We start from the raw sequence: 23,948 nt of genomic DNA on the forward strand, positions 1-23,948 counted from the left end.
AATTTAGATAAAGGGAAAAGAGCTTTGGGCTTTAGAGTCAGAAACCTTGTTTCAAAAGTGCCTTTGTCAGAATGGTTGAGGACTGTCAGAATTCTCATAGCCTGCTACTGACAGTGTACATTGGTATAACCACTTTGGACAACTGTTTGGCTGTTAAAAAGAAATTAAAGGAAACAAGACTTCTAATGCAAATCCTATGATACAGCAATTGACCTATAATTATATATCCAGCAGAAATGTGTAGATTTGTACACTAAAAGACATGTATGTACAAGAATGCTCTTGGTAGTACTATTCATAATAGCCAAATAGCTACCAGTAATTATCCAAAAGTCCATTAACAGGAATATAGATAAGCAAATTGAGGTATATTCGATGGAGTATTTATATAATAATGAGAATGAGCAAACTACAACCACATGTAACAATACTAATTGTCCAAACATAAAATTGAATGAAATAGTATATACTATATTATTCCATTTGTATAAAGTTCAAAAACAGTCAAAACTGATGTAATATAAACTACTCTGATGTTAGGAGAGGTCACTCTTGGGGAGGGGACGGTGAGCATGCACTGGGCAGCTTCTGAGAGTCTGGTAATATTTAGTTTTTTGATCTGGAGGTTGGTTTGAGTACTCACTTTGTAAAAATTCAATAAACACTTTTGATTCATGAACTGTTTAGTATATATATTTGAATGAAATTTAAGATGAATCAATTATCTATATTTTAAAAACTAGTTCCACCAATTACTTGATGCTAGACAACGAAAATTATTTAATTCTGTGAAAGGCCTCATTTGGAATATCTAATGGATAGTTACTATAATGATGCTCAATAAATGTTAACTTTCTTTTCCACTTTTTTATAACCTGTGGTTCGTATTTAGGGTTGGAAATATAGGTAAAAATTCAAAGCCAAGCCCTGCAGCACAAACAAGGGTAACAATATTACTGTAATAACCAAATAAGAATAAAGCCTGGACTTAAAAAGAGGCCTCCTCTACCTTTTAAAGTTGGTCATGTTGGCTTAATAGAGACGATGGTCTAAAAGGCAGCAGAGAGGACTGAAGGAAAATAATTCTAGTCAATCATAGCCAAGTCTATCACCAAATCAAAATTGGATCATCCTCATGTTTAACATTGGTATATGAGCTTTATAATTTATAAAACTTTCACTAAAATAGTTTCCAATTTACAAACAGTTTGACCTCACGAAATTAATTTGTAAGTTGTTTTAAGTGTGCAATTCACTGTATTTCCTATTAGAAACAGGATTGTAGCTCATGATTATCCTCCCAGACTAGTCCTCATAAGCCTACTTAATGCTTAATTTTACCTGAACTCTAGCACAAATGGTATTAGAAAGCCTAACACCAAAATTTGTAAAATGCTTCTATGTGAAAGCATAATTCAAATTCCAACTTGAAACAGTATCTCTATTTCTCTGCAGGGCCCAACAACCGGGCTGAGTTTAAGAACTAAATAGGAATTGACACTTCCCCAGGGGTTGCTCTCTTCGTGACAGATAATGAGATTTGAGGCTGCGAAGCTGAAACTGAAGTGAGTGGCGAAGGGAGTGGAAAATTCAGGTATTAAGTCCTTCATATCTTTCATTCATGTGACATCAGCTAACTCTTCTAGGATATAAATAATACTAGTTTCAGGAAAGATAGGTTGTGGAGAACATTCAGGGGTTCAAGACCTCTGAGGCCAACCTGATTAATACAGGAAAGGTGCCTCCAGTTTCAAAGAGGAAGACTTCTGTGATGTTTTCCCCTAAATTATGTTTTATATTTGTGTGTGTACAAACACACACACACACACACACACATATATATAAACATATGTACATTTATATAACTCCCTAAATGTGATATGACATATTTGACTTTCTTTTAGTAGTCTTCTGCTCTGCTTTCTTGGTCCGCTTTTACCTCTCTCCTCCTTCCATCTCTCCTCTTCATGCACATCAGCCCATTAGAGAGAGTTCATGTCAACAAAGAGCACCATTCATATTTTCCTGCTAGTCCAAGTAATCACACATGGAGTACACACAAACACATGGAGGACTTTTGCCTTTTTAAAAAACATTTCATATTATTCTCTCTACAACATCTTTTTTTCACTTAATACAACCTCATAAAAATTCCTCCAACTCTAAAAAGTAGCTTAAATTCATCCCTTTTTACATTTCAGTGTATTTATAACAATTTGTACAACTACTCCTCTATTGACGTGCACTCCAGTTTTTGTCACCAAGAGTCATGCTCTGACAACTATTCGTGTGTGTGTGTGTGTGTGTGTGTGTGTGCATAAGATTGACGTTTTCCTGTAAGTTATATTTCCAAGAGTGGAGTTTCTGGGTTGAGGTATACATACCTTTTAATTTCAATATATCTTACCCAGTTTCTTTTCATAGTGTCACAAACTTTATTTACACCAACATTTGAGTATCCTTTCCTATATTTTTGTCATCAGTTGGTGTTATCACCTTAAATACCTACTGCTAACACCAGTTTGATAAATGTTAAATTATCTTACCTTAATTTGCATTTCCCAAACTACTATTCAATTAGACTATCTTTATAAGCACGCTGCTCATTTAGATTTGCTCCTCTATGAATTGCCTCTTCACATTATCCTTTTTATCATTTTCCTATTGGATTACTTCTTATAATGATTCTTTGCTTGACCAAAACTCTAGTCAGGCTTAAACGTCTTCTAGGCCCGCCTGTGCATTTCCTTGTAAAATCTAGTCTTAGCAAGAATTCTGATACATTAGTTAAACCAGAACCCTCGACCCTCAGTATCTGATCAGGTTCCTCATCCTCCATCAACTCCAAAGTGACCACTGATTCCCCACCCTGCTCCTTGGGGTGTAAATTCATATCCTTGTCAATTCTCACACTTGGCTGTGCAATATCTGGAGTTGATTCCAATCTGTCTCCCGACTCTAACATCCCACTGCAGTAGTACTTATACCTATCTACACAGTCCTGAATAAAGTCTGCCTTATCATCTTTAACAAGTGTCACTGAATATTTTTTTTAACACTCCCTGCTTGGCAAAATAGAAGAGCTCTCTGTACACTACGGATATTAGTCTTCCATCTGTCTTTCACATTGCTATTTTTTCCCTTCTATTATTTATCCCTTAACTTCATGAGAATTTATGCCAAACTAAATTTGTGAATTTTCTTATACTCACATACTTCTATGTATTTGATACAAGATGTGGTTTTAGTTTCATTTCTTGCAGATGGGTAATCAATTATACTTTCTCTAGTTTACTAAATAATTCATCCTTTTCCTACTGAAGATAGACAGACTGAGGTAGGTAGATATATAGAGAGAAAGATATCTCCTTTATTTCTGGATCTATTCTGGATTCTTATTTCTTTCTGTTATCTATTTTACACCGCCGATACCAGAATGATTTAATTAAAATGGCTCTGTATCATTCCTTGATATCTAGAACAAGTTTCTCTTATTTGAAAATATTTTGCTAGATATTCTCAGGCATTCATTTATGTATTTTTTAGATTTTTCCTAATTAAAAAAAACTTGTGTTATGAAAAATATTTTGTGATATTAAATTCTCCCATGTAAGCATATTGGATGTTTCTCCATCATACTTTATGTTTAATTATTTTATATTACTGTATTTCTTGCAGTTTTCTTTTCCTTTACCAAATCAGTTTTGCTGATCCTTGATAATTTCAAAGTTCTACTCTGATATGCATTAAGGATTATTTCCTTATTTCTGAATTCAGAATCAAGCACTATTTGTTTGACAAGGTAACAACTACTTCCCTAAGAACTTTCTTTCCATAGAGCATTATGCCCTCACCAACTAAGGTAAGACCTGTAGAACACTTTCATTTTCTCCCTATCCTTATCTCCTTCCCATGTCCTACCTAGGAAAGAGGGCTTTGGAATGCTTCTCCTTTCCCCCTATTACCAGATTTTGCTAAGACATTTAATTCAAGATTTTCCTGACAGATTGCCCCTTCTGTTCAAAAGTACTTTCTTACCAATTACATTGACCATTCCTGGTAATTTATCATTTTCTCTTTCAACTTAATATACAAATATTAGAAGGTCCATTGCTCACCACTGTTTCCATCTTTCCTCATCTTTCTTGTCAGTGTGTTTTCCCTAATATACTCTTAATTCTAGTACAGTATCCAAGAGGCATTAAACTCCAGACTTGTTCTTCCATGTGCTCTTATGCAGCAGCAATTCTAACTCCTCATAATAATCAGCATAGTGCATGTACAGAAGTAAGTTGTTAGTTGGTAGTGGGGTAGTTGAATCAAAAGTATGGTGAGACACCACAGTGAACATCTTGTTGCTGTGCTGTACTCTACTTGAAGTTGGGTTGTTTAGCTTTTTTTTTTTTTTTTTGATGACAGTGCATGTGTATCCATTGAATAAACTAATCATAACTGGAGATAATTACAACTTGTCACAAAAGAACCATGTGACCAAAATTAGCTCTACGTAAAAGAAATGATATCCAGAAAGTTCATCTTTGGTGTCCTGCCACCTATCCCATTAGTGCATAATTTGCAATCTTCCCTCATGTCCCTTCAGAGGCCCAAACTATATGCTATTCTCACCTGGAAGACAAAATTCTCTACCAAACTTTGTATTTGAAAGTTTTGAACATTTTAGAGGACTGGAAGATGGTATACTTGATATTTTTGTGTAGCTGAGTTTAGAGTCTCATTAGCACATACCATCTTGGGACATTGGTGATTCACCCCTAATACTCATTAGCTCTGACCTTTACAAGGTTTATTCTTCTAAATAGATTACCTCAATTAGCAATTTCAGATTTGCTTTTACTTATGTTTATACTCTGCCATATTTTTCATTAAGAATTTGTTTAGATTTTCTGTTCTACTGTGTTTCAGGCATATTACCAATGTGCCTCAGGCACATTCAGGTATATTCTTTATAAAAGGCCAATGTTTTTAAATGACATAGCTATTCCCCAAATCTTCAAACCTTATTTTTAAAAATAAATGTATTCATAAGCACCTGAAGTTTTTGTTTTCCATTTATGTGCTGTTTTAAGAGAAAATGTTATCTTTTCATATGACAACTGAAGTTTTAGAAAAAGGTTATTTTTACCAACATTATTATTCTCTTTTGTTAACCTCTAAAAGTGACTTTTACTTTGTATTTTTCTTAAATCTTTTTCAAAGAGAAATCTAATTGTGGTGTTGATTTTGGATAACTCCTATACTGTTCTTTCCACACATTCCCCAGGTGTAAAAAGTTGAATGGGTTTTAAACTAACAAGTATCAGCCAAATATGCAATCTTAGAGCTGAAAAGTTAAGTGGATGTTATGTATTGAGAGCTTTTCTCTACTGGGATGTATAATATTCTAATGAGGCAATTTACAAAAACAAATGTAAAACTGTTAAGAGCAACCTTGATATGAAGGCTCTTCACAAAAATGCCACTGCAGAAATGAGCAGACATTAATAATTGCTATTTGAACAATTCTTCAGGTATTATGTAGCAATGGGAAAGGCAAGGAAGAGCAGTTAGCTCCTTCATTAAAAAGGATTATTCTTTTTTCTTACAATTATTGAGTCCCAGGCTTGTTTCTGCTGCTGTTGCTAAGGACAATAGCCTGCCAGATAGGAAATGATGTTGATGGAGACATAAAATAACACTTACACACATATTTTACTAAAAAATCCAGAGAATTGGGAATAGTGTATGCTAGGCGGGGGGTGGGAGTAAGGAAGGGGAAGGAAAAAAAATAAACAAGGGAATACATAAGGGTGAAAAAATATAATATACAATAATTAATTCACACTCTGAAATTCCAGATGGCTCACTTTCAAACCAGCAATTATTTCAGTGTTCTGGGTCCTTTTTCCAAATTTTTTTTGGAGTTATACCCCTATGAATTATCTCTGCCAAGATTTATCCAAAGGAAAAACCAGAACTATAAAAAGTGCAGTAAGCAAGAAAGTGTAAGCCACTCTTTTTCATTCCCACAAGTTGGTATCTGAATGTCTGGTTTTGTATAGAGGTATATTAGCCATCAGTTACCTTCCTTCTTGTCATTATCACTGCAAATTTTGGGATTATCATCCAAACAGTACTGCAAATGAGGTGTAACTATAGAGTTGCTCCTGGATTAAATAATTAAATATTACTTATATCTATCTATATCTATCTATCTATCTATCTATCTATCTATCTATCAGAACTTAGTGACTTCTCTCATAGGTTGGCTTTTGGGATGGCCAGTCAGGATCAGTGCCCTCAACAGTACACTATTCATAGAATCAAGCCAACTGCTACCAGCAGAAGCAGCCTTGTTTTACCAAGAGATTCTTCCTAAGAACTTCTGCAACAAAAAGAAGAAAGTTGGTAAATTATCTTTGTAACCAACCACTCCAAAGCAATGTTAAATGAATGATCTCACTTCTCTCTTTAGAAACTCTTAAATACTCCACTAAAGGAGTCACCCTAATCTCCTTACATGAACTACTACTACTATCTTTTCCTAAGGTTTAAACAGAAGAAAAGTTGTTTCTCATGCAAATACAAGAAACCACAGGGCATTTAAGTGACACATAAGGTAGTATATTGTAATGGAGAAGAGCACAGGATTAGTTAAAAGCTGGAAGATGATCTAGGTTTCAGCTAGTTACACTAAGCACAGGCATTTATTTAACTTTTCTGTTGGTTCTTTAGGGTAAAATGAAATGGCTGGTCTACCTCTATAGAGTTAAGAAACAGATAAGATGTGTGAAACTATTTTGTTAGCTATAAAGCACTAAATATCTTAATAATAATTCTATAATAAAAATCCATAATAGCAGAGAAATATGAATATACTCCCCTCCCCCAACTTTTGTTAGAAAAGGGCATGGTTTATTCCTTAATTGAAATTTTGGAGAGTAAAGGTTTCTCCACAGAACAGTAATTTGCAATATTATTGTTAGTTGAGTTACATTAATTTTCCTCCATAGTTTTTATTTGGTATTTTGGTGATAAAGTTTTAGTTTTTTACATTGTTGCATAATGCTCAGAGTGTCACAGTTTATGTGGCTAAAGTATACCCTTAGTATTGAGCACTTCTGATATTTTTATATTTTTAAAGATACAACATATAATTTCCCTGGAAAGCTGAGGTATACTCATATCCTTTTAATGTTCCTGTTACACGCAATAGTGATATGCTTCCCCACTGACCAAGAACTTGAAAAGAGAATTGCTTCTATTTATAATAAACTAAAACACAATAGTGAGAAATATTGTCTTCCTAGTATAAGAAAATTGCAAAACTATTTAAAACTTTATCATTAATATTACACCAGTCAAAGGGCATCAATGAACATGAATGGTATCTAAATATCTAAACAACAGATTTTGAGAGACTAAGAGAAAAATTACCAGGTGTACTCACAACTGCAAAGAAAAGACCTCCTCCCCACCCCCCCCCCCACTTGCCTTTCCCGGAACCAGCCAGGGCGTGCCCAGTTGTGGTCTGACCTAAAGGCGGGAACCAATCAAGTTCTGCTGAGTGTTCAAATTTAAATGTCAACCAATAACAGCTCTGTAACCGCAAAAAAAATCCCTAACTTGTTTGTGCCTGTCTATAAAAGAAGCTGTAAGATTCTCACTCGGGGCCTCTTAGCGTCACCGGCAATGAGTCACCGGCAATGAGTGCACGGAGGACCGGGTTCGAACCTGCAATAAACGACCCTTGCCGCTTGGCTTTGACTCTGGACTCTGGTGGTTTGTTTTCAGGGGGCATATCAATTTCAGTTGGAAATTTTCAGTAATGTAGTAATGAACATCTCCAGCAAGGTAACAGATACTATATCTGGTACAAAAAAATAATAGAGTCTGTTAAAAAACAGGACCTCAGTCTGTATGAAATATTCCTTAAGATACTCTGCTCAATTCATATACACTGAGTAACGTTCTGAACAAGAATTTAACTTCTCAGGAAATCTCAAGAACACTAGTTTCTGGAAAAGGAATATCTCTATTATAAACTAATATCAACATGATATGTATCTATTATATTCTAGGAACTGTCTTAAGTACTCTAGGTACTAAACTCCCACACTCTTTACAACTCTAAGGTAAGTACTTCACCCATCTTAAACAAGGGGAATAAAGTACATAAAGGCTAAACAGTTACCCTAGCTTACATATGCATTTAAGTTGTAGAGCCAGAAATCAAAACTAGATAATCTGGTGTCAAAACCAATACTAAGCTCTTTGGATATCTTAGCATCTCTGACAGTCATCTACAAATGCAGGCTTTTGGACCTGCAAAGCCAAGGCCAAGACTCTGGGACCTGGTTAAACTCACTAATGTTGCTTGACACAGTCTTATCCACACCCTCTGTCTTGCTGACATACTTCTTATTAAACTTCAATGAGTTACTTTGAATATTCTGTAGATAGTCTAAATAGAAATTTACATATTTTTAAAAAGCAATGATAAATTATCTGTTTGGTGGGCACTTATTCTTGTATCCTAGAGTACCTAATGCTTTTAGTGAAAGCAAGGCGGAGAAAAATTTTCAATTTTATATTAAAATCAACATGCCCTGAAAATGACTAATCTCAAAGCAATAATACACATGGAATTTCTAAATATAAGAAAAGTTAGTACTCCCAATATTCACTGTAAGATAGTGGGCCAATCTTGCTTAAGAAAGCATCATGTGATTGGGTCAACTTCATTGATTTATTTTTTTCTGGTTTAAATAGAGGCTGAAAGGCACCAACTGTTTAGGCTGTGACCTAACACTATCTTCTACCGTTGAAATCCTTAAAGGGCTGAATACTAGTCAGAAGCCAAAAGGTTTATGTACAGTTCACTACCAATGCCATTTTTGTTGTTGTTGATTCCGTAAGAGCTCTCTTATCCCAGTGAGACAAATAAAATAGAATTCTTTTTCCTGTAAAAACAATGACTAATAATGGGGCTACATTGATGACTTGATTAATGTTTTATGTAATTTTAAAACCTGGGAATAAATATTTCAATTATCTAAGTAGTTGAAACATTCTTTAATTTATATTAGAATATTTAAAGAAATTTAATTGGGAAAAATTAGAAAATACAGAATCACGAAAGATTTTATCACAGTCTTATTTCCAAAAAAATAACTTATCCTGAGTACAAAATAACTTTTGAGTTTCATTTGTGTTTACTTGTCAATTGTTGCTATTGATGCTCTGTTAATATTTGGTTTTTCAGCAAGAAGATAAAACTGGCCTACCAGAACTCCATGGACTTAAATAAATGAAATTTAATTATACCTTTCATAAGCTGGCATGCAGGGTTGTTTTAAATTTATTTTGCCTCTCTTTCTGATTAGAGACTATAAGCAGCTAGATATTGTATGTATGATTTTTTTTTCAAACAATATCTATACTCCTACCTCCAGAGATGCATTTCTTTTTGGTAGCCCTCATCAGTCATCATCTCAAGGCTGGTGAACTTGAAAGCTCATAATTCCTAAGTTAATTTTCATTGTTCCTACAATATCTGTAAGATGAGTGAAAATAGGCATTTGACACCTTAATACATATATATGTTAACTTTGGTAACAATTTCTTTTAACATACCGACAGTGTGATGGTACATGAAAAAGCAAAATATATTGATCTTAAATACTCTTCTAAAAGTAACAATCTATAAATAATCTTGCATTAGGTACCCAAAGAATCTTTATAATCACCTAGACTAAAAAATTTAGACTGCTGCTTTTACATCAATTTATTGGAAAGTGTATCGGCAACACTTTGCAAAATGTTTATTCTTTATAGTTAGTTGAAATTTATTACTAATTATTTTGTCAAATGGAAAGAAAGTTCAGTATACAACTGAAAATTTCACTCTTAAAAAAAGTCACCTTTACAGGTCTGATTACTTTGGTAAGCAACAGCAATAATGTTGAAGTACCACATCTCCTAGCTTTTATGATGTTTGGCTCTCTAGTTGGCCATTTTCAATATTATTACAATATGATTAATTAATAAGACTGACAAAAATTCCAACTTGTCACTTTTGAAGAGGAGAGGATATTTATAATACAGACACACAATATACTAAAAATCCAAAGGCTTAAAATTTCATGTACCATGTGCCTACAAACAGGAAACTAAATGTTCATCTAGTTCAAGTTATTTAAATGTATCAAGAAAAATAATCTGCTAACCAACATCCCTGCTAAAAAATAAACAATCACAAAACATAGTTGATTTCTTTCCTACATTATACAGGAGCAAAAATTGTAAGTAAAAATGTAGTGTTTCTTTAACTGACTGAAAATAATATATACCTGATTAAAAGACTAGTCAAGTCTAGAAGAGAAATAACATAAAAAAGCCAGTTATATTTTAGGCACAAGTGACAAATATATTTCTTTTTATTGTTATTAAAGTTTTCTCCAATGTATTTCAGTAAATGAGTATTTTATTTTATTTTATTTTATTCCACTGTTGGTCATAGTTTGAGCCCTACACACTCCCTTCCCTTTCACCTCAAAGGGAACTCCTTTGTATGTAGCCACACACTCATCATTAGTGCAGAGATCTGGCTGGATCTGCTCCCAAATCTTCTTCTTAGGATTTAGCTCCTTGTCAGGCTCTCCTATTGAGGAGAAGGAAAAAAAAAAAAAAAAAAAATTACATAGCTAAAATATGAAATAAATTATCCAGAGAGATTTCTAGTGTATTTTAACACTTACTTTTAACATATACTTTATTTTTATGACATGAGAAGTTTATATTTTTGATTTGTAAAATAAAGCATTTGACATTTCCTAACATGCCTTCTCCTTTGGCATGTTTAGTTGTGATTTTTAACAGATATCCCTGCAGTTGAAGAGGATACTTTTAAAATAACATTCTCTCCTAATGATGACTTGAGCCCTCACACTCAATGGGAGAATCAGCAGAATCTGTAGGATCTTATTTGGAATTGACATTCTCTATTCCTGTTAATTTTTTTAAAATTCTTTTAAACATTTATTTATTTTTAAGAGACAGAGAAAGACAAAGCATGAGCAGGAGAGGGGCAGAGAGAGACACACACACACACACAATCCAAAGCAGTCTCCAGGTTCCAAGCTGTCAGCACAGAGCCCAATGTGGGGCTTGAAGTCACAAATTGTGAGATCATGACCTGAGCTGAAGTCAGATGCTTAACTGACTGAGCCACCCAGGCGCCCCTATTCTTGTTTGTTTTTAAATTTTCTTTTTGTTTCACTGGAAAGGAAAGATGATGCTCAGTTCTAAATGTTAAAAATGTAAAAATTGCTTTGTTGAAATAAAACTATACACACACACAAATATTTTGACATCTCCTTACAAATGTTCAAGATTACTTTTTACTCTTATAATAAATATTTTTGCAGGTAATACAGCAAAAAGAACTTATTCTCCAAACTATTAAAATGAAAATATAAGATACTCATTTTATCATTATATATAAAGAAAAACTGTGAAGAGATGAAAAGCATAATTTGATGTTATATATTTACATGTGGTAGAAGCAGCTTATGTTTCAATGTACAAAATAAATGATGAGACTGCTGCTACAGTGCTTAAAGATTTTTTTATCGATATAGGAGAATGGATTAAATGCTGAGATTATCTAAATAAATATAGTAACTACTTTGGGTTTCATGGGCTGCCCATTCCATTTGGTGAGAGGGAAAGAGACAAAAAGTTCGGAGACAACGAGTCACATTTTCTAAGCACGAGAAATATATACAAGTTGCGTGCAATGCTCACAACAACACTCTATTTTTAAATATAAGGAAACCGTTGCTCAAAGAAGATAAACTGCTCAAAGTTAGAAGATCAACAAGTGGAGTCAGAATTTGACAACAAAACCCTTATTCTGCTAGCACAGCATCTTGCCTCCTGACACACTATTCTTTAGAAAAGAAACAAGTAACATTCTTACATGTAGATAAAACCTCAACTTCTATCATAACTCACACTAAAAGTTTTTAGTCAACAAAAACAAATGTGTTGTAGAATACATCTGGTCTAGATTTAAGGGCCACCAGTATACAAAACAATCCCTCTTAACTTATAAGAAATAGAAAGTAAAGTTTAACATAATACCATTTTAGTAGCTGAGGATGCTCAATAACATTTGGAATAAAGAATCAGTTCAAGAAACAATGAAAAGTAGCAGAACTCTTAAACCTAAGTGTGAAATAAAAATGGTTTCCAGGAGGTAATAAAAAGAGTATTTCTGAAGTATATAATTCCGTAATGATAGACATCTAACTTTTTAGATGTTTTCTAAAGTGACTCCCAAGTTGAAACCTTCTAGAATTAATTTCAAAAGAATCTTTTACCATTACTGAAACTAATTATATTCTATACTCTAATTATACCTTATGACCTAAACTAGTTTTTACTCTCCACTCATACAACAGGAAAAACAAAACTGAGTAAAATTGTCAGCCACTGTGGTTTTTGTTCTTTATTAGCTCTTCAGGAACTGCCATGAAACTGGCAAGAACATATAAAACTGTCCTCTGATATGCAGGTTTTCAGAGATGACAGAATAGTTAATTGAATGATGTATCTATACCAAAAGAACAAGCAATGAAACCAAAACTGAAAGACTAGTATAAAAGATAAGGATTTCTCTTATTAAGAGCGTTTGACTTGACAGCAGAAAAACTAATTAATAAACAGAATAGAAAAAATGCTAATATATAAAGTATCTACAGAAAAAAATACTAACATATAAAGTATCTTTATTTTTTGTTTTTAAAGATTTCTATTTTTTGTTTCTAAGCCATTCCTCAGTCTAAAAGTTTACTTTGCTTGTGTATAGATCTTGTCAGGAAGTGGGCGTTCCAGAATCCTAGAAAGCTGGAGGCAGAGAAACTGTTTAGAGGCCCGAGTACTAACTCTTAATTCCCCCAACTCTCCCAAAAAAACACATTGCCAAACTGATAACAGATTAATTCAAGAGGCACAGCATCCCAGATTTGTGCGAAATTCTTATCAAAAGCACAGATTGTGTGAGTTCTTGTTAAATGCAGACAATAAGCTCCAAATACAAAAAAAACTGTGATGCAGCACAAAATTAAGCTTCACAGAACTAGTAAGATATTGACATGCATACAAAATAATATTCATAACACATAATACATAGTGCTTACCATGGGCTGTTTGCTACACTAAAGGCTTTACAAATATTTACTCATTCAATCCTCTCAGTACACTACATAAATACTATTAATTACCCTCGTTTAGGAAAAACATTCAGCCAAGAATTCTTTATCCAGCAAGGCTGTCATTCAGAATAGAAGGAGAGATAAAGAGTTTCCCAGACAAATAAAAACTAAAGGAGTTCATGACCACTAAACCAGCCCTGCAAGAAACCTTAAGGGGGATGTTTTGATTGGAGGAAAAAAAGACCAAAAGCAACAAAGACCAGAAAGGACCAGAGAGCATCACCACAAACACTAACTCTACAGGTAATACAATGGCACTAAATTCATACCTTTCAACAATCACTCTGAATGTAAATGGACTAAATGCTCCAATCAGAAGACACAGGGTATCAGAATGGATAAAAAGACAGGATCCATCTATATGTTCTCCACAAGACTCATTTTAGACCTAAAGACACCTGAAGTTTGAAAGTAAGGGGATGGAGAACCACCTATCATGCTAATGGTTGTCAAAAGAAAGCCAGAGTACCCATACCTATATCAGATGAACTACATTTTAAACCAAACACTGTAACAAGAGATGAAGCAGGGTATTACATCATAATTAAGGGATCTATCCATCAAGAAGATGTAATAATTATAAATATTTATGCCCCTAACTTGCAAGCACCCAAATATATAAATCAATTAATAACAAACATAAAGAAACTCATTGAAAATAATACAATAATAGTAGGGGACTTTAACACTCCACTTACAACAATGGACAGATCATCTAAGCAGAAAATCAACAAGGAAACAATGGCTTTGAATGACACACTGGACTGGATGGATTTAACGGATATATTCAGAACATTTCATCCTAACGCAGAATATGCATTCTTTTTGAGTGCACATGGAACATTCGCCAGAAGAGATCACCTACTAGGTCACATCAGCCCTCAACAAGTACAAAAAGACTGAGATCATACCATGCACATTTTCAGATCACAATGCTATGAAACTTGAAGTCAACCACAAGACAAAACTGTAAAGCCCTCAAATACATGAACATAAAGAACATCCTACTAAAGAATTAATGAGTAAACCAGGAAATTAAAGAAGAAATTTAAAAAAAAATACATGGAAATAAATGAAAATGTAAATTGGACAGTCCAAAACTTCTGGGATACAGCAAAGGCAGTCCTAAGAGGGAAGCATACTGAAATTCAGGCCTATTTCAAGAAGCAAGTAAAGTCCCAAATACATAACCTAACCATACACCTAAGGAGCTAGAAACGAAACAGCAAATAAAGTCTACAGGCAGCAGAAAAAGCGAAATAATAAAGATTAGAGCAGAAATAAACGATACAGTAACAAAAAACAAATCAGAACAAATCAATGAAACTAAGACTCTTTGAAAGAATTAACAAAATTGATAAACCCCTTGCCAGACTTACTAAAAAGAAGAGAAAGGACCCAAGTAGATAAAATCACGAATGGCAGAGGAGAGATCACAACCAACACCACAGAAATACAAAGAATTATAAGAGAATGCTATGAAAAATTATATGCCAACAAATTGGGCAATCTGGAAGAAACAGTCAAATTCCAGATACTCACAAACTACCAAAAATGAAACAGAAAGAAATAGAAAATTTCAACAGACCATAACCAACAAAGAAATTGAATCAGTAATCAAAACATCTCCCAACAAACAAGAGTCCTGGGCCAGATGACTTCCCAGGGGAATTCTACCAGATATTTAAAGAAGAGTTAATACCTATTTTCAAACTGTTCCAAAAAATAGAAATGGAAAGAAAACCTCCAAACTCATTCTTACAAGGCCAGCATTACCTTGGTTCCAAAACCAAAGACCCCACTAAAAAGGAGAATTACAGGCCAATATCCCTGATGAACATGGATGCAAAGATTCTCAATAAAATATTAGCAAATCAAATTTGCTAGAAGTACATTAAAAAAATTATTCACCATGATCAAGTGGGATTAAGTCTTGGGCTGCAGAGCTGGTTCAATATTCATAAACAAATCAATTCACTAACGTGATACATTATACTGTTTTCTCAATAGATGCAAAAAAAGCATTTGACAAAATACAGCATCCATTCTTCATAAAAACCCTCAACAAAGAAGGAATAGATGGAACATAATTGAACATCATAAAGGCCATATATGAAAGACCTACAGTTAATATCATCCTCAATGGGGCAACACTGAGAGCCTTTCCCCTAAGGTCAGGAACAAGACAAGGATGTCTACCATCACCTTTACTATTTAACCTGGTACTGAAAGTCTTAGCCTCAATCAGATAACAAAAAGAAATAAAAGGCATCTAAATCAGCAAGGAAGAAGTCAAACTTTCACCATTTGCAGCTGACATGATAGTCTGTAGAAAACCTGAAAGACTCTACCAAAAAATTGCTAGAACTAATATATAAGTTTCAGGATATAAAATCAACATGCAGAAATCTGTTACATTTCTATACACCAATAATGAAGCAGCAAAGAAATCAAGGAATTGATCCCATTTGTAACTGCATCAAAACAACAAGATACCTAGGAATAAACCTAACCTACCTAAATAAACCAAATAAGCCTAAGAGGTAATAGATCTGTACTCTTAAAACTACAGAACAATTATGAAAGAAACTGAAGAGGACACAAAGAGATGGAAAAGCATTCCACGCTCATGGATTGAAAGAACAAATATTGTTAAAATGTCTATACTACCCAAAGCAATCTATACATTTAATGCAATCCCTATCAAAATACCACCAGTATTTTTCACAGAGCTAGAACAGACTAGCCTAAAATCTGTATGGAACCACAAAAGACCCTGAAAAGCCAAAGCAATCCTGAAAAAGAAAAACAGAACTGGAGGCATCACGATTCTGGATTTCAAGCTATATTACAAAGCTGTAGTGATCAAGACAGTATGGTACTGGCACAAAACAGACACACAAGTCAATGGAACAGAATAGAAAATCCAGAAATGGACCCACAACTATATGGTCAACTAATCTTCAACAAAGCAGGAAAGAATATCCAATGAAAGACAGTCTCTTCAAAAAATGGTACTGGGAAAACCGGACAGCGACATGCAGAAGAATGATACAGGACCACTTTCTTACACCATCCACAAAAAAAAAAAAAATTCAAAATGGATGTAAGACATAAATGTAAGACAGGAAACTATCAAAATCCTAGAGGAGAATACAGGCAGCAATTTCTTTGACCTTGACCGTAGCAACTTCTTACTAGACAAGTCTCCAAAGGCGAGGGGAAAAAAAGCAAAAATGAACTATTGCTATTGGGCTTCATCAAGATAAAAAGCTTCTGCACAATGAAAGAAACAATCAGGGTGCCTGGGTGGCTCAGTGGTTTAAGTGTCTGACTTTGGCTCAAGTCACGATCTCATGGTTCATGAGTTTGAGCTCTGCATTGGGCTCTGTGTGGACAGCTTAGAGCCGGAAGCCTGCTTTGGATTCTGTGTCTCCCTCTCTCTCTATGCCTTCCCCACTCATGCTCTGTCTCTCTCTCTTTCAAAAATAAATAGACATTAAAACAGAAACTAAGGAAACAATCAACAAAACTAAAAGGCAACCTACAGAATAGAAGATATTTGCAAACGACATATCCTGACAAAAGGTTAGTACCTAAAATCTGCATAGAACTTACCAACTCAACCCAAAAAACAAATAACTTGGTTAAGAAATCGGCAGAAGATACAAATAGACACTTTTCCAAAGAAGACATCCAGATGGCTAACACACATGAAAAGAGGCTAAAACATCACTCATCATCAGGGAAATACAAATCAAAACTACAATGAAATATCACTTCACACCTGTCAGAATGGCTAAAATTAACAACTAAGGCAACAACAGATGGTGGCAAGGATGTGGAGAAAGAGGAACCCTTTTGCATTAATGGTGGGAATGCAAACTGGTACAGTCACTCTGGAAAACAGTATGGAGGTTCCTCAAAAAATCAGAAATAGAACTACTCTACAACCCACTAATAGCACTAGTAATTTATCCAAAGGATACAAAAATGCTGATTCAAAGCAAACACATGCACCCCAATGTTTACAGCAGCACTACTGACAACAGCCAAATAACGGAAAGAAGAGGTGGTATATACATACAATGGAATATCAGTTGGCAATCAACAACAATGAAATCTTACCATTTGCAACAACATGGATAGAACTAGAGTATATTATGCTAAACGAAATAAGTCAGAGAAAGACAAATACATGATTTCACTCACATGTGGAATTTAAGAAACAAAACAGATGAACATAGGGGAAGAGAACGGAAAATAAGATAAAAACAGAGAGGGACGCAAACCATTAGAGACTTAAATATAGAGAACAAACTGAGGGTTGCTGGCAGGGTGTTGGGTAGGGGGATGTGCTAAATGGCAACAGGTGTTAAAGAGGGCCCTTGCTGGGATGAGCACTAGGGTGTTATGTGTTAAGGGATGAATCACTAAATTCTATTCCTGAAATCATTATTACACTATATGTTAAGTAACTGATTTGAATAAAAAGAAATAAATAAATAGATGTGTTATAAATACACAATGGAATATTACTCAGCCATCAAAAAGAATGAAGTCTTGCCATTTGCAATGATGTGGATGGAGCTAGAATGTATTATGCTAAGCGAAATAAGTCAATCAGAGAAAGACAAATACCATATAATTTCACTCACATGTGGAACTTAAGAAAGAAAACAGATAAACATATTGGGGGGGGCAGGGAGAGGAGAGAGGGAAACAAACCACAAGAGACTCTTTTTTTTTTTTTAAATTTTATTTTTCAACGTTTTTTATTTATTTTTGGGACAGAGAGAGACAGAGCATGAACGGGGGAGGGGCAGAGAGAGAGGGAGACACAGAATCGGAAACAGGCTCCAGGCTCCGAGCCATCAGCCCAGAGCCTGACGCGGGGCTCGAACTCACGGACCGCGAGATCGTGACCTGGCTGAAGTCGGACGCTTAACCGACTGCGCCACCCAGGCGCCCCCAAACCACAAGAGACTCTTAATGATACAGAACAAACTGAGGGTTGATGGAGGGATGTGGGTGGGAGATGGGCTAGATGGATGATGGGTATTAAAGAGGGCACTTGTGATGAGCACTAGGTATTGTATGTAAGTGATGAATCACTGTATTCTATTCCTGAAACCAATATTGCACTGAATGTTAACTAAAATTAAAAATTAAAAAAAGAATTTCCCCATTTTACAGATGAGGAAATTAAGGCACAAAAGTTATAGCCAAGAACTTAAAAATATCAGGCAGGTAGCTAAGTGATTCAAAAGTTAAATCTCACAATACCCACACAAAATAGGTATCATTAAAATCTCTTTCTTATAGACGAAAAAGCTGAGCCTCAGAAAGGTTCCCAAATCACCTAGCACATGTGGAGTCAAAATTTGAAAGCTTTAACTTCTTAATTAAAACTAGTAATTTTCTAAGAACAAGGATTTGAACTAAATATAAAGTAGAAACTAGTAAGAGGAAATTCTAAAGCTTGACTGTTGCTTTTAACACACCAGACTCAGTATCTGAACACTCTGAATGTAGCTGCAAGACTAATCAATAAAGGAAACATGATTCCGACAAGTAAAATTTTAAGATTGCAATTAAAACTTGTCACATTATGATAACTGAATATAAATGAGAGTTGAAAAATCTTGGATGCATTGTTAACTTTCTGGTTTACTCAAAATGCTTCTCAATAATGTACTATTTGGTAGGGTATAAAGCTAGTTTGAAATGAAAGTTTAAATCACCTGCCATGAAAAACATACCTAACATTTTAAACAATTGTTTTTTAACAAACTGTATTTTCCAGAGAAGACTTCATCATTCCTGTGTGTAATGTTCTTCTAAATCTTATTTTCATAGTTTTCTGGTTTTTTTTCCTTTTGACATAGCTATCCAACAAAGTTAAGTGATATCAATAAAAGTTCTTAAAAGCTAAAAACTGCAGAGCCTCTGAAATTGCTAAACACATGCCAATAATCACCATTTGGAAACAGTTACACATAATGTAAGAGAACTAATCCTTCAGAGACTATTTTAGGCCAACTGATTGTAAACAAAGCACACAGGGAATAGGAAGTAGTTCAGAGAGGAGTTTGTACAGATGTAAAAAACTGTGACCACCTTCTTAGAATTTAAAACCTACAAAAAGCAATAAATACAAATTCCAAAATCCCAAGCATTCACAATCTGAAATAAAAACCAGAAACTTCATTTTAATTAGCCATTGTTTTGCTCATTGATTATCAGCTCTTTGGTATCTGCCATGGCCATAAAAAGCCTAGCACTAAATTATTTTATGTGTGATTAACTGGGTTTTTGAACTACAGCAATTGTAACTATTGCCAATTGTGGCACAAAAACTAAAGTATAAGTTTGCAAATAAAGGTTGATTAAATTTAGAAAGCTAATCATTAGAGAAAAGAGGTTTGGTGGTTCTCTAGGAATAACCCTGACAATAATGAAGGCAAATGCTCAGGCCTGTTCTCCAAATACTGATTTTGATTTTTCTGTTTGTATTTTACATGTTTTACTAGTGTGTTTCTTTCTGTTTATTCATTAACCAATTTACTGAGCTCTACACCAGTCATTTTTCTAGATGCTAGGTATACAACAGTGAATAATCACCACATACACACAAAAGTAAAAATCTTGATTTCACATGCTTACAATTCTCTGTGGGCAGACAATTAACAATGTTTAGTATATTGGATCAATAGGATCACGGACCAAGCCATGTAGCTATTTTGGGGAAAGAGCCAGTGGCTCAACTGGAGTGATCCAATGAAGATTTATGGAGTACATGAGGTTAACAAACACAATGGGAGGCCATTACAAGAACTTGGGCTTGTACTCTGGGTCAAATGAAAAGTTTTGTAATAGTTCTGAGCAGAGGAGTAATATACCCTGACTTACATCACTCTCCCATAACTGAAAATAGATGGAAGAAGGGCACAGGCAAAAGCAGGGAGATCAGTTAGAAAGTTTTACCTTCCACGTAACAGATGTTGGCACCAGGACCAAAGTAGTAGTGGGCAAAGATGAGGAGAATGATTCTAGATATATTCAGAAGGTACAATTACTAGGATTTTCTGAAGGAGAAGATAAGTGAGAAAATAAAAAGAAGTTGAGAGAACAGAATTCCTGTCAGATAAGATGAGAAATACTATGGAAAAGGAAAATTCTAGGGGAAAGATGGGGAATATGTATTCTCCCTTGGGACATATTAGTGAAAAAGTCTAGTAGGCAGCTGGATAAGTAACTGGTTAAAACAGCCAAGAAAATGAACATGAAAAAGAAAAGAGAAGAGGTCAAGTACAGAAAGAAAAAGAGGTCAAAGACCAAGGTCTGGGATATTCCAATGTTAAGGGGTCAGGGAGGTGAGGATGAATCAGCAAAGGAATTAAGAAGGAGGACCAATGAAGCAGGAGGACCACCAGGCCACCAGGTGCCAGAAACCAAGATAATTAAGAAAAAGTCTAAGAACTAGCCAAGGATTTTTAGTTACTGAGAGTAATTGGTGACCCTGATCAGAGAAGTTCTGGAAAAAATAGTAGGGAAACCTGACTGAAATGGGTTTCAGAAAGAAGTTTATATCTATTTTTAAGAATAAAGGCATCAAAAATTCAATACTCTTGTACATATCATACATGCTTTGTGATTAACCTCTAACATATTTATTAATAAGACCCAATAATAATAGAAATAAGCATGATCTAGGAAGTTAAACGTCTGAATGCAAATTCTCATTTATTATTAGACAAAATCCAGTGTACTCTCAAAAGGCTGTTGTTGCTACTGTCTTCTAGCCGTAATATTATTTTCAAGTTAGTTTTGCATGGTGCTTTCGGGACTAGTTATCACATTTAAATAGTAAAATGTATAGCTTCACACACTGAAAATTTTAAGAAGTACTGGGTGGGGAGGGTTTCTAGTCAGTGTTATAAAAAATATCATTTGACATCTTCTAAACTCTATGGAACTTTTTAGATTTGTAGTTGGAATAGTTGTTAGGTGTAAATGCCTTTTCAAGGCCAAACAGCACTTCAAACGTTTGAGTCCCAAATGCAATTTCTATACCACACTTTATATAACATGAAATGTAAGTCTCCAGACACTGAGCACATCAAGTGAACATCAAAATGTACCAGCAGACACCTTAAGCTTTAAAATGTAAAACAGATGCTGAAAAATAAAGCACTGATAAATCATGGATCTGACTAGAAAAAGAAAAAAAAAAAAGAAAAATGTAAGACTAATGGCCTGCTGCATAGTATTAACCACTATTCCTTTCAGATTTACTGCTCCAGAAGCAACTGATATGGAAGCATAAGCAAGATGAACATTAACAAACCTCATGTCCTAAAATTCATCAATTATTTGATGCTTAAGAATATAATCTCATGGGCCATTTTAAAAGGTCAGGTTTTCCCTTTTCTCACTTTATATTTTTGTACCTTCTCCACATACTCATGTGCTGATGCGCAAGGGGAAACTATGAATTTGCAAGAAATATCAGACTTTGGGACAATGTAAATATAAACATATAAGAAGCCAAATGGATAGATTAGAGAATATAATAAAGACAAGAAATCCATACTGGGCTATTAACATCTCTAATGCTAAGTCACTGAGTAACTAATGAAAAACTTTCAATATACTCAATAGGAGCATCCAAATAAACCTGATTCAAGTGCTGAAATACTACCTGTCAATTCTTTGAGATAATGGAATGAAACCTGAACTAAAACTAAAAGAATAGAACTAAAAGAATAAGAAGCCTTCATTAATGAAATAGTCCATATTAATTCAAAGCAAGCAGCAATCAACAAAAATGCTACAGTGCTACAAATTCAGGCACATTTATTCTTTGATCCCTTCACTAACTCTATGTAACTGTAAGCAAGAAGCTGAGTTTTGTTGGGCCTCAAACCAAATCTATAAAATAGCGGATTTTCTTCCAATTCTAAGCATATACTCTACAATTTACATCACAAAATAACACTTAAAGAAAACATACTAAATCTTATGTGTTTATTTTTTTTAATCTTTTTTAAATGTTTTTATTTATTTTTGAGACAGAGAGAAACATGGCATGAGCAGGGGAGGGGCAGAGAGAGAGGGAGACACAGAATCTGAAGCGGCCTCCAGGCTCTGAGCTGACAGCACAGAGCCCAATGCAGGGCTCGAATTCATAGACCGCGAGGTCATGACCTGAGGCAAAGTCAGACGCTCAGCTGACTGAGCCACCCAGGCGCCCCAAAATCTTACATGTTTAAACAGAAAAGAAGGGAAATGTTAACTTGGAAAGGTAAACCAAAAGTATCTTAAAGGAAAAAGTTTACTTTTATTGTCATTCTATTCCAATTTAGTGAATGAGACTTCTCAATAGAATTTTAGGTTTGTCAGATATACAAATGATCTACCCCAAAGTGTGAACTTTGGGGAAGTGTTCTGATATTGTGGTAGCAGAGTGGTGATCATATGCTCCTAGAACCAAAAGCCATCATGCTGCTTTAAGAAATGATTATAAATGAGATTTTCCCAAAACCTAGTTTAACAAAAAAGATTCTTAGAAAACAGACTACTAAGGTTTTCGTTCTACCAAGGTTCAAGACGTACACTTGTATTCAAAGTCACAGATACTTGCTAAACAATCCCTGTGTTTTTTACATCAGCCTACTTTGACCAGGAGAGGGGGGAAGCTGAGTTTCAAGGAAATTAACCCATGGTTCCAACCATATTTTCTATCTTAGTCCAGTGTTAAAATCCTTCATATCCTAATATTTTATCAAACACAGTTAACACAGCATTTAAAAAGCAGGCCCATCTAATCACATCAGCCTTGCTATTAAAACAGCTGTTTCTACAAATATATTTCCAAATCAATTCTGACTTTTAGACCTAATTCTCCTTTTTACCCTAATTTATTTCTACTTTTCCCATTACTCTGTAGTCAAATGAACATCCTTTAAGTAAATGCATTCTTTTGTTTTTCCTCCTCCTTTCATGAAGGAAATATTTATTCCATATCTGACAAGCATCCTTTCTTTTTTGCTTCAAAGACCTATATGAAGAAACTTTTTCACACATGATAAAACTTCTTCTATCTCAGGACCATTTTAGTGGAGAAAACAAGCAATATGAAAGCAACCTCCTTTGAGATTATTACAATAAATACAAGTTTTAACTCAATTTTTCTCTATATCCTGAAGTCAAGTAAAAGCATATGCAAGTACATTATTAGATGGACTTGGAGAATTACACATTTCTTCCCCCACATATGAACTTTTCATCTTTTTGTGCTGCATTCTGAGATAATCTATAGCTTCAAAGATTCTGCAGCACATTAATTAGTTCTCTATCTATAACATACTCTTCTGCTACGTGTTACTAGTATTTTGCCTAGAACAAACTCTCTCTAGTGTTTTTTAAAAACATATATTTTTAAAGTTTATTTATTTTTGAGAGAGAGAGAAAGAGCGAGTGAACATAAGTGGGGAAGGAGCAAAGAGAGAAGGAGACAAAGAATCCCAGGCAGGCTCTGTGCTGTCCTCACAGAGCCCGATGTGAAGCTTGAACTCAAAAACCCCAAGATCATGACCTGAGCTAAAACCAAGAGTCAGATGCTTAACTGACTAAGCCACCCAGGCACCCCTCTCTCTAGAGTTTTAT

The 23,948-nt window shown here is 34.6% G+C and overlaps 1 protein-coding gene across 2 annotated transcripts in view; it reads right to left on the reverse strand.

Moving 5' to 3' along the window:
- Positions 1 to 9,769: 9,769 nt before the first annotated feature.
- Positions 9,770 to 23,948, reverse strand: part of AIMP1 (aminoacyl tRNA synthetase complex interacting multifunctional protein 1) — a 39,618-nt gene continuing 25,439 nt past the window's right edge. The window contains exon 7 of one of the 2 annotated variants that reach the window (XM_019416642.2): positions 9,770 to 10,660. In XM_019416642.2, coding sequence (XP_019272187.2) covers positions 10,494 to 10,660 — 167 coding nt within the window. In that variant the 3' untranslated portion in view covers positions 9,770 to 10,493. The remainder of the gene's footprint in view (positions 10,661 to 23,948) is intronic. The other variant, XM_019416633.2, reaches the window with a different exon arrangement.

Source organism: Panthera pardus, unplaced genomic scaffold, assembly GCF_024362965.1.
Source record: "Panthera pardus isolate Hobbes unplaced genomic scaffold, ASM2436296v1 HiC_scaffold_13, whole genome shotgun sequence".
Lineage (NCBI taxonomy): Eukaryota > Metazoa > Chordata > Mammalia > Carnivora > Felidae > Panthera > Panthera pardus.